This window comes from Mugil cephalus, chromosome 1 (genome assembly GCF_022458985.1).
Source record: "Mugil cephalus isolate CIBA_MC_2020 chromosome 1, CIBA_Mcephalus_1.1, whole genome shotgun sequence".
NCBI lineage: Eukaryota > Metazoa > Chordata > Actinopteri > Mugiliformes > Mugilidae > Mugil > Mugil cephalus.
This window is the reverse complement of record NC_061770.1, coordinates 6,082,126-6,096,624: the sequence shown is the minus strand read 5'-3', so window position 1 is coordinate 6,096,624 and position 14,499 is coordinate 6,082,126. Positions and strand designations below refer to the sequence as shown.

Sequence of the window (14,499 nt, the reverse complement as noted above, 5' to 3'; positions counted from 1 at the left end):
CGATATCCTCCCGGTATTGTGCTGCAAGCATGGCGCCTCTGATTGTGAGGAAAATGCTGCGTAATTTTCATCATGCCGGTACCACACAGGCCCAGTCTGACATCAGCACACACTTTTTAAATATGCGTCTATTCAACCAGACTAACACTAAAACGAATATGGTTTAGTAGAGTATAATGGGCAGAAAACAAGAGCACTGTTACAGTAAAGAATACATTTGACAGAATTAAGCCTCATACAGTCATTGATTGTTTCTTTGTCACAAGTTGTCCTCATACATGAAACGTGTGACTGATTCTGTACGGGTGCCAGTCAAAATCAATCAAAAATCAGCTAATGTGCAAGTGTGCATCTACAGTAAAAGCAAAAAGCAGTTCTATGTAGACTGTATAACAAAAAATGAAGCCCCCACTAGTTTTTACTTCATCCCATTTAATGTTATGATGGATATGATAATTGTCCTACTGTTTGTCTACATATTACTTAAAATGACTGTGATTTTGACAGCTGATTTTATTTCCAGCGTTTCCAGTGTATTGCTGGAAGAGATCAAACTGTCCTGTCATACATGGGGGGACATGTAGGCCACTGACAGCCCAACCCCCAGCTCCACTCCCAAGATTTAACGGTTGCTAGGAAATGAATAAAGGAGTTGCCTGGCTACAGCCTGGTGTCCACATAGACCGCCTTTATCTGGTGGTCATGTGACCCAGCTTAAATGGCAGCATTAACGGACTGCACTGCAGCTGCCTCTGTGGGGGAATCTCTTTTCCCCACATCCTTCGCTTTCATCATCCTGTGTCTGTGAGCAAATACACTTGTTCTCCCCTCCATGTCCTACTATTATAAACTGATAACAAAAACTGTTGTGATGGTGGGGATGGGGATGATGGTGATGAGGATGTGGACTTGTCGATGCCATCTCAGGAAGCATAGCTACATCCCAGCCCTCTGGAGACAATAATTTAACTGGACATGTAAGAGAGCCCAATGGTGTTTTTTCTCTTTTCTTTTAGCTTTCAGTGAGGAAGACTATAAATCACACTTTATGGCGTTAGTAACAGACAGTTTAGCACCTTGGTTGCTAACAACATACAAAGCTCTATGACAACAGTTGTCTGAGAGACAGAAATAATATCTCGTTGTACGTGATGCTGCTTAAAATAGACCGTTTAGACACAGATTCAAGAGAAGTTGTTTATAGTCTCTTCAGTCACTTTTGTTAAACTTTTGTATAACATATTGGAAATTATCAAATCAGTAGCTTCTATCTTGTGCTTTTCTCACAATAGATGCCATACAGCTTAGGTTATATTATATATAGATATATATTCATCTTTTGAAAGTGCAGGTGTCCAGTTTTATATCGTGCGAACGAGCCAATCAGCAGCTATTTTTGCCCTCAAAGATAATGTGCTACTTTCCTGTTCCTGTTCACATGCTTTCCTTTCTTTCCTCTTCATTTTCTTTTTGTGCGCATTCCTCTGTTCACACATTTAGTGTTGTACATTAGTCAAAGCTAGACTTATAACTAGGTTATAACAAAAGGTTTACCACATTGATAAGATATAAAATACTGACTTACACCACTGGGTCATTAGCTAACAATTTCTTATTCTGATATTTATTTATTTATTTATTTATTTACAGTCTTGGCATATTTGTTTACTAGAATAAATGCACCATGGTATTTTTCTCTTGTGTGATGGCCCAGTTTAATGAACTGCACCTGCACTGTTTAAAATACAAACTCTGCTGTGACAGATGGAAAATATGCCCTGTCACTTTGTCGGGTATCATGTTCTCTCTCTGCAGTGCATTCAGTTTCACGCCATGATGGACCACTCCCTTCTCTCTAGCATTCCCATCCTCCCTCTCTCCTCTTCCAGAGCAGCTGCTCAGACCCTCCCTGTCTCACAGCTGCTGCTGCTGCTGCTGAGGAGGAGGAGAAAGAGGAGGAGGAGGAGGAGGAAGGGGAGGGGGAGGGGGAGTGGAGAATGTTCTATGAAGAAATCCTGGCAGGGAGCCAAGGCTGCTTCCTGCTCTTCTCTTTCATCTTCTGCAGTTTGAAGTCCAGTGCAGCAGTTAGTGAACGCTGCCTGTCAATCATACATCCTCACTGTCCTAAATGATATGGGATGCCACTTTAAGGTGGCTGCCTTTAGTTTCTGCTGCATTGAGGTTTTTTTTCCCAGCCTTATGGTAGATTTAAACTGTTTATTATGTCACAAACCAAAGCCTTTTTTCACATGGTTCTCATTCCTTATAGCATTCAAGCTTAAAGAGTATAATGCTGCACATTGTAAGGATGCTCAGCGCCACCCAAGTTCCTTGAAATGACCATTATGTCACACAAACTGCAGCCCTGGCAATTTCAGTTCCTCAAACAGGCCAGAACCAGGAGGAGCCCAACCCTTAGCTCACTGCTGTTGAGCAGCAAAGGCTCCCTGAGAGACAGGCAGACATGAAACCACGTGATCAGCCCACTGAATGACATCACTGCAGAGAATCTGGGACAAAGAAGGAGGAGAGCTGGAGAGCTGGCATGCCGGGCGGATACCAGGGGCAGTCCCCTGCAACATGGGCTCCCAGCTGGTATCGCCTCAAGTGAGATGGAAGCATCTTGAGGAGGAGACACATGCAGCCATTTCCATCAGTCATGTATATATTAACACATAAACACATTTTAAGGTAGAATTTAAATTTGAATAAGTGTGGTTATATTTCATGTATGGCTTGCCACTCATTAATAATAAATGCTCAGCTCTCTGTATGCATAATACATTAGCTTTGTTTGAGCCACCATCTAAAATGCATGCAAATGATTCCAAATGAAAATTTACATTGCAATACGTCTCACAGCTAAAATAAATCAGTGCCATGACTGAATATGTCATAGTGTGTCCTCAGTCCCACCAAAATAAAATGCAAAACCATTCATTGGTCTACTCAGCATTTATCTCATACGAGTGTATTTTCTTGGCAGATTTTCGATGTGATATTATTTACTATATTTAGATGTGAAATACAGAGCATATCAGCCTCAGCATCACTGCCAAATGTTGGTCTAGAGAAGGCGTTTTTTTCCACAGTGCACAGGAGCAAATCCCCTGCCCTGCCTGTATAAATCTGGTAGCACCGCCCTCCCATTCAGCAGTTGTTGCATCGACCCCGTTGGGTACAACACGCGACGCAAACACACCGTTTTTAAAAAGCCTTTTTCTTCACATTTTCTCCTTCTCCTCTTCCTTTTTGAACCTCAAACGAAAAAATGGTAAGTTAATTTCCCCTCATTTGTCTTGCTGAGGCGATTTTGTGTGGTAGAAATTCGGATTGATCAGCAGCCGGTGTCTCGTTTGTTACACGACGTCCTACCGGGTTTCGTTCTCTAGATCGCCCCTATTCATTTATTAAGCGAAATACACAGCTGTACGACAATTCAAGGCCCCATTTAGTTACGTTGATGGACGAAAGTGAACGGTATATTTTTGTGCCGTCGATGCACTGATTGATTTGCAGCAGAGGACCGATGTGATTGTCATTGTGTGCAGAGAACAATGCGTTGATTGGCGGCGTGTAAGATGGCAGCACGAACAATTAACCAGTTTTTGTGTCAACAAACATCATAAAACATAGTTTTATATATATATTTTGTTTTTGTTTATTTATTTTGTCTATTTTTGTGCTACTAGGATAAAAATCAAACACCTTACAAATGCCTTACCCAGTTCTAAGGCAGGGAGGGGCACACTGACTGGGTGGTGATGAATGGAGACATTATATTGCTGCTATAATTTGAAATGTATAATACAGCAGGAAAAATACATGTTTTCCATCCGATCTATGATCACAGTAAACGCATTGATGCAAGAGGGTGCTTCTGTTTAGACCATGCGATTTAAAGATTATAATAGAGGATCTCACAATTGGTTGCACCCTCAGTTTACATTATTTAATTAGGATTAAGTTAGGAATTCCTATTTATAAAATGACCTAAATGCGACTGGGCATATGAATTTCAGCTAATTATTTGCTTCAAAGCGTCCGCTGTGGTCGAGCATCCTTGAAGCACAAGAAAGAGCAAGTGGAATATTCCAGAATGACACAGTGCACGCGCCTGTGCGCAAGGAAATTAATTTGCATGTGTGCTTGTGCTTGCAAGAGAGGGGTGAGAGTGGGATAAAAAGACAAGAGGACAAAAAAGGCTGGAGGAAAGATGAGAGCAGCGTCCTGCCTCTGCGGGGGCTGCTGTCAGGCATTTCTGTTCCCCTGCGGATTGTGGTGCAGGGAGGTGGCTCCTGCTGCACTGCCTCTTTAGCTCAGATAGGGGGAGCACTTGAATGTTCACAGTTACAATGTGCATTTATGCTGCATTTATTTCATGCCAATCAGTGACGGAATGTGAAACTAAATGAACACAAATGACCCCTGTTTCTTTGTTTTTTTCCCCCACAGCGTGAGTGTATCTCCATCCATGTTGGTCAGGCTGGCGTCCAGATTGGAAACGCCTGCTGGGAGCTTTACTGCCTGGAACATGGGATTCAGCCGGACGGACAGATGCCCAGCGACAAGACACTGGGAGGAGGAGACGATTCCTTCAACACCTTCTTCAGTGAGACTGGAGCTGGAAAACACGTCCCCAGAGCTGTTTTTGTCGACCTGGAGCCCACTGTCATTGGTAAGAGCCAACACCTCTGGCTCACGGGTGAAATAAAACTATTAAACTCCCACTGATTCAATGATGTTTTTGTCTCTTAGATGAGGTGCGTACTGGGACCTACCGCCAGCTGTTCCACCCTGAGCAGCTGATCACTGGTAAGGAGGATGCTGCCAACAACTACGCCCGTGGACACTACACCATCGGTAAAGAGATCATTGACCTGGTTCTGGACAGGATCCGCAAGCTGGTGGGTGATTTATTGATCAACTTTATTCCACGCTTTGTTCCCAAACAACAATGACTGAACTGTATCTAACATTTGAACACTGTCCCTCCCTCCCTCTCTTCAGGCTGACCAGTGCACCGGTCTTCAGGGCTTCCTGGTCTTCCACAGCTTTGGTGGTGGCACCGGCTCTGGTTTCACCTCTCTGCTGATGGAGCGTCTGTCCGTTGACTACGGCAAGAAGTCCAAGCTGGAGTTCTCCATCTACCCAGCTCCCCAGGTTTCCACCGCTGTGGTGGAGCCCTACAACTCCATCCTGACCACCCACACCACCTTAGAGCACTCTGACTGTGCCTTCATGGTAGATAACGAGGCCATCTACGATATCTGCCGTAGGAACCTCGATATCGAGCGTCCTACTTACACCAACCTGAACAGGTTGATCAGTCAGATTGTGTCCTCCATCACTGCTTCCCTTCGTTTCGATGGTGCCCTCAATGTTGATCTGACGGAGTTCCAGACCAACTTGGTGCCATATCCCCGTATCCACTTCCCTCTGGCCACATATGCCCCTGTCATCTCTGCTGAGAAGGCTTACCATGAGCAGCTCTCAGTGGCTGAGATCACAAACGCCTGCTTTGAGCCAGCCAATCAGATGGTGAAATGTGACCCTCGCCACGGCAAATACATGGCTTGCTGCCTGCTGTTCCGCGGTGATGTGGTGCCCAAAGATGTCAATGCTGCCATTGCCACCATCAAAACCAAACGCACCATCCAGTTTGTGGACTGGTGTCCCACTGGTTTCAAGGTTGGCATCAACTACCAGCCTCCCACCGTGGTTCCTGGTGGAGATCTGGCCAAGGTCCAGAGGGCTGTGTGCATGCTGAGCAACACCACTGCTATTGCAGAGGCCTGGGCTCGCCTTGACCACAAGTTTGATCTGATGTACGCTAAGCGTGCCTTTGTTCACTGGTATGTGGGAAGGTATGGAGGAGGGTGAGTTCTCTGAGGCCAGAGAGGACATGGCAGCTCTGGAGAAAGATTATGAGGAGGTTGGAGTCGATTCCATTGAGGGTGAGGGAGAGGAGGAAGGAGAGGAGTATTAAAAGGGACATACTGGCATTGGTTAAACAAGAAATAATTGATTGTGATGTGTTCTTGAATGCATTCCAAACAGAAATGTTTGTCAATTAAATTATCAGTTTGGCTGTTCAGATAAAACCTCCTGAAAATGTCAAGTTTGGCTATGTTCTGAATAAAATCTCTGTAATGTGAAGTTGCTGTTGTTGTCTTATTAATTCAGCCTAAATATACATTGACTTTTAACTAGTCATGATCTGCTTATCTGTGAAGTTGAGATTAAGTATTAAAATGTGCAGGTCTTTGCAGCATATGTGCAGGAAAAAATAATAAAATTTACTAATTATTTAGGCTAAATTACATATTTCAGTTTTTAATCCAAGTCTGAAATTAACATTTGCCTTTCAAATGATTTATTTTTCTGCTAAGCATCAATGGTGTGTTAAAGTATTTTATCTGTTTTGAGAGTATTTGGAAGATTAGTTTTTAAAGTATGATTGAAATCATAATGTGAAATGAGGAACATTTTAAAATGAAGATGTATCATAATCATGTACATCATACATGGTCTGTTAATTATGATAACCATCATGATTAACAGACCATTTCCAAGTCACAGAATATGGGGGGAAATAATGTGAATATTCTTTTCTTTTTGTCAAATGTTTGAAAATCCCTTCAGAAGCGCAGCCTCCCATAATCATGTGTATGGTGCATGGATGAAATCAAAACAACTCTAATCATTGACCAATGTTTATTGGAAAAAAAATTCAAATTCAGTTTTGTTCAAATTCATGTCTAACAAACTGGTTTCAAGTAGGTACAAAAAAAAATCAGAACATGTCTAATGTATAATATAATTCCAGGAGATCTTTTGATTTATATCCTTTTGATATTTAATCCTAAACAATACACATTTGTGAAGTTTGTAATTCAAAAATATGTTTAAAAAAGTATAAAAAAAACAAAACAAAAAAAACCCCTTGAAAATCAGATGCTGCTAGGTTTTGTATTTGGCCGTCATTGATGGTTCACACTGGCCTGTCCTGCAGCAGAGGACAGTTGTCGACGGTTCCTCGTCTGCTCAGGAGCTTCCAGAACATTGAGGCTCCGGAGCAGTTGTGAGCACCACTGAGCTCCGATCCTCCAGATGCTGTCATGTCTTCCTTTAGAGGACGGTAGGACTTAAAGCGCCTGTTGAGTGAAGCACAAATAGAAACAAGTTGTTTAAACACAAACACAAGTGTCCACTGAGACTTGTCCACTGAGTCTTGGCTCATGGATGAACTTCACTGTTGTAGTTCACTCTTCCCACTGTCATAGCAACATAGTTTTCTGCATCAGGCAGTAAATAAACTCTGTGCTACCTTCTCAGCATCAGCCTGCCAACTGATACACTTTATGAACAACCAATTAAGTTCTTGAATATGCACTCATTTTTGTTCAGAGGGTAGATAACCGATCACTCATTATGAACCAATGCAGTACCAGTTCCTCACATAGTCAGGTAGAAGACAAAACATGGCCTTCCCCAACCCTCAGCATACTATTTGCTTCCCTATGCAGAGCCTTCAAGCTCCTGTCAACATTCAGCAGCTGTCTCTATTGGTGTTGACAACCAGACACCACAGTGTGACTAGCATTCAGTAAAACAGAAACCAATGGTTAAAACAACTCATAGGTATTTTGTCTGGGATTTGTTTACAATAAGACACATACAGGGTATTGCCAGAGTTGCCCCTTAAGCAAATTGTCATTAAGAATATTGACACTCCAGGCTACAGTTCTTACTTGTAGGAATATGCCACTGTTCCTGCTACTAGAATGAGGACCAGGGCGCCCAGCAGCATGGCGACGGCACCAGAAGAAGATGGGCCTGAATCTGTAACACAGGTCACACAGTCAGATAGTGTTGTAAACAGACATTTTATGTGTCAAACCAAATAAACGCACAGCCTGCTAAATGGTGGTTATGTTGCGTACCCATGTCAACATTGACTTTAGCCGTGGTGACGGCTAAACTGACGTCATTGGCCATAGAAACATTGATGCAGTAGACACCGGAGTCATTCAAGAGATGACGCAACACCAGCTGGCACTCTCTGGAGGGCTCCACCATGTTGCAGGATGTGTGAATCGGCCTCAAGCACTCTGCATCCAGGATCACACTACACACCTCTTTAGGGAGGCTGCAGAAACACAAGAACTCTAGTGAGGAATCTGAACAGCTTCGTTTGTTTTGTGGCTAATATAAGGTGGGGAACAGGAGCAGTCACCTTCCCTGGCAGGTAACAGTGATATCCAAAACATTTTGGCTTTTACCGGGAATTTTCATCACAGAATTCTCCATTTGTACTATCTCCACTTTTTCAATGCCCTCTGGAAACAAACACAGAAGGAAAGAGTGTCACTGACAATCATTTCAAATTCTTTCACCTTCATTTCAAATAGAGGCAGGAATGAAAAGAAGCTCACCAAATACTTCAATGCCAGTGCAGAAGGAGCCATATCGATATATCACGCAGTCATCATCGGAGGGTTTATCATCTGCTTCCCTCTTAGCTACTAAAACAACTCTGGCTCGTCCTGTCAGCATCACTGTTTGCTTTGCATCTGGTGAGGACATACAGAGCATTTTCACACCATTAATAAATCATTTTGACATTCTCACTCGACTTCCAAAGTATGGTCATTCTAAAGTCATACTTTTCTACATTAAATATGAGTTTAATCTCTAAATTTAGAAGACACATTATACCTTATGTAGGTAGTCATTGGTCTGGTGCCCTACTCCTTTTCTCTTTTTGACTGAGATGAGAGGGACTTTATTAATAGTTTAAATAGTTTAATAGAAGGCAATGTTAATGTCAAATCATTTATTTCGTTTACTTTGCACTGTTCAATATCACGCTTCAAAGCTTGTGTCTGTATTTTCATATCTTCCTGATGGTTCCCGGGCAGCATGCAAATCAGATATTTAAATGATAAAGCAAAATAGAGCAGCTCATTTCCAGCTTACCCTACTTGTTTTGCATGACAGCTCCTCTTTAAAGATTTACATCTCATCATTTACATTTCAGGATATTGGCTGAAGATCTTATCTGGCACTCTGCTAGCTTGTGTGCGCTCAGTGTTTTGCACTTGGACGGGACACATTGTTGTCAGCGCACAAATACTGTATCTGGTTCACACTGATCTTTTTGTGAAATTTTAATAATTTTAATCAAGTATCTTACAAGCTGCCAGTCTGTTCTGTGCCTCACTCTCAACTGGCAGCTGGTTGATGGGAGATGGAGTCTTCACCACTTTGAGCGTTTCCTGTGATGGTTGAGTAGTTGTGGCGGTGGAGGCCTCATCCTCTGTGTTGTCCTCCTCAGTGTCTGAGGGAACCATGTTGACATTCAGACCAACGGACTTGGTGGAAACCAGCAGGGGAACAGCGGACGCTAATGCAGGAGCTTTCACTGCACATAGACACGAATGTGGAGTTAAGTTTGTGCTTCAGTAAGATGTAGAGCTGAGATAGTTTTATAGTTTAGCTCTTGATACTTTGGAAACTGGCAGTTAAACTACAGCTTTTTGCATTTAGCTCAAACAGTACCATTGAAAACAAGCAACAATGCAAACATGCAAAAGCAGTACACTGTTGACCATATTTAACACTGTTAGCATGCTAACTTCACTAAATCATCCTTTCAGCATGCAGCCGGTACAGACGACATCTAATCAAGCTACTTCCAACATCTGCTCCTCACCTGTGGTGCCATGGTCAGCATGTGGGGCTTTGGTTGGTGCTTGAGATGGTGGGTCGCAGGCCTTGTCGGGGATGACCGCCTGGATCACCACCTGAGGCTTGAAGGAGCCAGAGTTGATGTAGGTGTGAGTGACAGTCAGCTCTCTGGATATGAGGGCTCCACTTTCATCGCCAAAGTCCCAGTTGAAGGTGATGTCTGCGTTGCTGAGGTACTCGCTCGGGTCATGGAGGGTGATGGTGAAGGCGATCGCCCTGTTTTGGACGAAGCGCATGTCCCCAGCCATAATGTCGTTCACTTGGTCCAGGGAGACCGCGAAGGGGATTTGATCTAAGGAGGATGCCAGATAATGAGATGATGGTGTAAATGGGATTTGGTTCACAGTTAAGTGAGTTATTTTTGGGGATAGAAACACTGTCTTTTATTTATTTATTTGACCAGCTCCCGTACTTCAGATATTTAAACCAATAAATGGCTTTCATGCATGCCATGTTTGTTGTATGCTTCTGCTGCCACTTCCTAGCATTTCTCTTCCCTCTTTATTGAATGTCTCAGACATTGTCTTTCAGTTTGTCCTGTTCTTATTAGTACCTGATAATACAGCATGATGTCTTTTTTAACAGGTAAAGAACACTGACTGTGCAGTATATAAAAAGGGATGAACCTTTTGTGGCATCACCCAGCTTTGAAGCTCAATGGCGTATATCTTGCCTTTTCCTTCCCTCTTGGCGGCACCTGACTCTTCCTAACTCCTGGCTAATTGTACATGGTCAAGGACCATGGTTGGAGTTGAAACATACAGGTGCTGCTAAGACTTACAAGTTGCCACTTAGTGAAACATCATGTATCTCCTGTGCATCCCACCCAAACATTTCATGCACTATCACGTACCTGTGATAGAAAACTGCGTGGAGGCATATCCCAGAGGAATGAACTTCTCTTTGCTCCGGTAGTGGTAGATAACAATGTCTACGCTGTAGGAGCCCAGGGGGATGTCGTCTGTACCGATGGTCAGAGAAGAAGAGGGGCCGTCTGCCACCTGCCAATACTGACCTGTCAAAAGAGCATCGAGGGCGTGGTGAGTTAAAGGCTCAGTGTGCAGGATTTAGTGGTGAGATTACAAATTGCAACCATCTTAAAGGCCCACCCTCAGGCTTCCCTTTCCACGTGGGTAGATGGAGTCATTTCGGCTTATAGATCCCAAAAATCCTACAGACAGGTCTCTTAACACCTCACACAAGCTGTGTTGTACAAATGAATCCATTTATTTGTCTAATAATGTCATATCAAGTTAAAATCCAAACATTTTAATATAGAACACGTTCTCAGCTTGTTTCTTCTTACATGTCTGAGCAAAGGAAATCAGACAGTCTGATCATATGACAAGGCTCATGGATATAATCCATGCTAGGTCGTGTCTCTGGTCATGGCATTTGCCATAATAAACTCTGTGACCCTCAGATATCCACGTCTTTTAGCAGCATTTAATAAGAGGCCACAGCTCCACTCACCCCAGGTCTTCCAGACGAACACATAACTCGGCTTCTTGTCCTTCTTAATTGGTGAGCCGTCCGGGAAAACAGCTTCCCAGTCTGTGCTCTGTATTGGGTACACTGGCTCGGACTCCAAATGCTTTGTTCCTGTGAGAGAAGAAAGAGTTTGTGACTGTTAGAGAGTAGTGCTAAGTGGCACTAAACAGTTCAGCTGGAAAAGGACAATAATTTTGCAGGCATTTTCTAGGAATAGGATGAATAAAGATTCTTATTTTAACACCAAAACACCATATTTTACTTAAAACTTTCATTTTTCAGTGTGAAAACTAATGTTTTCCTAAGTACTCCCTCTTATTGCAAAGTAAGCTTTATTGTTGCTGTAATGCTTAAAACTGAGTGCACCATTTGACTCCTGAGGCTTCTAGATGACGTACACTTTAATCAAGGCTGATGCTGTTTTCAAGTACAGCTGCAGACTTTTCCCTAAGACTGCAGTCAAGATGGGGAGTGTTTGTTACAATGGTTGATACTTCATGATTTTATCTTGTTTCTTCACGGCTTTTATATCTTATGTGCCTTTGTCACAGGTTGTTTTACTGTTTCCATTTAAAACTCACGTCACTTTAAATTTCACTGAATTGTTCGAAATGTGCTGAATAAATAAGGATTTAGGAAATGTATTGTGTCATGGGGGTGAAATATTTTGTGTGTTACCATTCACTATGCAGTCTTCAGCCCAGACCACATCTCCATCAGGCTGCACCTTTTGGTTATGGGGAAACTGCAGGTCAATGGTGAAGGTAACTCTGGCTCCAGTCAGCGTTGGTGAATCATTCCCCACGTTGAAGGTCACTCTTCCACCTGCAGCAGAAGTCAGGAAAAAATATTTGGGGGTCCCAAAAAAATATGAGTAAAGGCAACAATGTTCCATATTGGATTATTTTGCCAACATGACATCAGTTGTACCATTCCAGGCGTCTTTGTATCGCGGGTCTCCATCTTTCCAGACTGGGTACATCTTAGTGTTCCATGATGGATAGCGGGTGAAACGATTTTTTGGCTCTGAAAAATCAGAATATAATGAAACAGTTCCAACACAAAGCAACTCCACATGTGGATACTAAAGATCTCACTTTAATTTGAATTAACATTTTGTCATACTTGCTATTTCCTAGATATTACCAGACTCTAGAAACTGTGAAGAAAATTTTTTACAGATTTTGTTTTGGATTTACCTAAACTTCATACATATACATATATACATATTCTTCTTGTGTTGTAACTATTCAACTATTTACCACCCTTGGCTTGAATGGCGTTGAAGGTGCCCACTGGTGCCCATATGATGTTTTTTCTTATTGCTAGTATGAACCGCTGGTCCCAATCCCTCTCATGTGATGTTCAGCTGAGTTGTGTGCGTGATTACCACAGATTAACTGTGTCACAGGGCTGCATTTGGATTAAACATTATAGTAGATAATAAAACTAGCTGATCAGGAATTCAGCCTGGATTATTTTTGACTAGTCACGCTCCTCCTTCAGCCCAAACTTGATGCCAACGGCAAACGTTTAGGTGTTGTTCTTATCTGCGGGTTCCTTCATTGTGTAAAGGAAGGTCTCACTTTGTCATATTTAGCTGATCTGTTTTCAAACAACACTCACATGCATTTAATTAAGGAACTGTTCTGTGAAAAAAACTAATTTCATAGCTGAGACGAAAGAGGTGGTTTGATGAATCTGGAAGAAACACACGTGCTTCCTTTAACTGGCTAAACAAATAATAATAAGGATTTTGTTTCCAATCACTTAGAAGTAATGGTTATGGATTTTGTTGAACAAAATTCACATTCATTTAATTTTGTACACTGAATTTTAAGAGGAGATCTCTTCAGAGGAATTATAACAACAAGCAACAATGTCACAATTTTATTTTGTTGCACATATGCATATCATTTTTAGACTGACTCAACAGAGTGAGAACCTATCTTTAGAAATAGTTTGAATAAGAAATGGCCAAAAAGATGGGTCATTTACATTCACGCAAGGTTGAATAAAGAGGAAAATCTTATACGCCTCATCAGAAAACAAGGTAGAAGATGAGACAAGAGTTGATTTAATTAATACCCACTGAGAAATATTGTCTTAAAATTAACAAATTATCTGGTAATAGGATAATTTTAAGAAATTAACTTTATTAATAATTTAAAAAAAAAAAAAAAAAAATTCAGAAGTTGTTGGTTGTGATTCATTTAAAATATTGCACCTTATTAATTTAACAGTTTTAGTCACCTGCTACTCTACAGAATAGGATTTCACATAAAAAAACATGCAATCATCTAAAAAATACAATTAAAAAATACATTCAAAAATCATCTTCAGCAATAAAATGCTACTTACACATTAGTCCGGTGATAGAAGATATGACAAAATGACACTTTCCTAGTATTTTTTTTAATTAATAATCATTTTTGCATTGCAGCACTGACACCTTTAAATAAGTAAATGACCCACCTCAATGGAAAAGTGAGATCAAGAAAAGAGATTTCAGCAGATGATTTACTTAGAATCTGTAATGTCTCTTTGAGCAATTTGTGACAGTTTAAGGGTGTAATCTTAAAAAAAGGAACCTTAATAAAACCAATATTTGCTAAAGATTTTTAACAGTGAGTCTGTTTAGTGAATATTATGTTCACGTCTTACATTCTCTGCAGTCACATTCCAGTTTACAAATTATTATGAACTACAAAAATATTTTCTCAACTCACTCGCCACAGTTTGTGAAGCCACTGCCAGCAGCACCAACAGCACAGTGGACGTCCCCATTTTCAGCCTTGTCTTTGTTAAATATCCCTTTAATGAGCAGCAGGCATCAGAAAACCGGCTTTATAAACTCTCTGCTGTCTGACCCGACATGGTGTATTAGCAGCAGAAACGCCCCTCCTCCAGTCAGATTTAGGGGCACCTGGACCAACTGAGATTTGTGTATTTACAGAATAAGCACGTCTCAGGGATTACAGTAGTGCGTACAGTAGAGAAAGTGCCACATAATCACCTAAGAAATGCAGAATTCCACGTGGACCACGAGACGGATAACCTACATTGGAAAAGAGCAATCTTTTAAAAGTAAATAAAGTTTTTATTTTTTTGATTTTTCTTACTTTATGTTGTATCTTTCATTTGGAAGACATTAATATTTTTTATTTCAATGAACTTGTTTTATAACAGTTTACTGTGAAGAGTAATAGATGATAAGCCAGATAAGAGTCTGACAGCATTGCTCTATTTTGGCAC

General features: G+C 41.4%; 1 protein-coding gene and 1 pseudogene across 1 annotated transcript; one reads left to right on the top strand and one right to left on the bottom strand.

The window, feature by feature from the left end:
* Positions 1-3,112: 3,112 nt before the first annotated feature.
* LOC124997112 lies at positions 3,113-6,159 on the top strand (annotated as a pseudogene).
* Positions 6,160-6,703: 544 nt separating this feature from the next.
* On the bottom strand, positions 6,704-14,083 carry pmelb (premelanosome protein b). Its single transcript, XM_047570679.1, has 12 exons — positions 13,974-14,083; positions 12,175-12,270; positions 11,923-12,069; positions 11,227-11,355; positions 10,607-10,768; positions 9,719-10,045; positions 9,200-9,427; positions 8,439-8,576; positions 8,240-8,342; positions 7,947-8,152; positions 7,755-7,845; positions 6,704-7,157 (listed from the first exon to the last, which is right to left on the bottom strand). The coding sequence occupies exons 1-12, from the start codon at positions 14,029-14,031 to the stop codon at positions 6,995-6,997; spliced, it is 1,848 nt and encodes a 615-aa protein (XP_047426635.1). The 5' UTR covers positions 14,032-14,083; the 3' UTR covers positions 6,704-6,994.
* Positions 14,084-14,499: the final 416 nt, after the last annotated feature.

Coding starts and splice junctions, on each gene's coding strand:
- pmelb (XM_047570679.1), bottom strand. CDS start 14,031: ATGGGGACGTCCACTGTGCTGTTGGTGCTGCTGGCAGTGGCTTCACAA. Junction 10,046..10,606: donor CACGCAGTTTTCTATCACAG/GTACGTGATAGT, acceptor CATCCTCCTTAG/ATCAAATCCCCTTCGCGGTC. Junction 7,158..7,754: donor ACAGTGGCATATTCCTACAA/GTAAGAACTGTA, acceptor TTCACTCAACAG/GCGCTTTAAGTCCTACCGTC.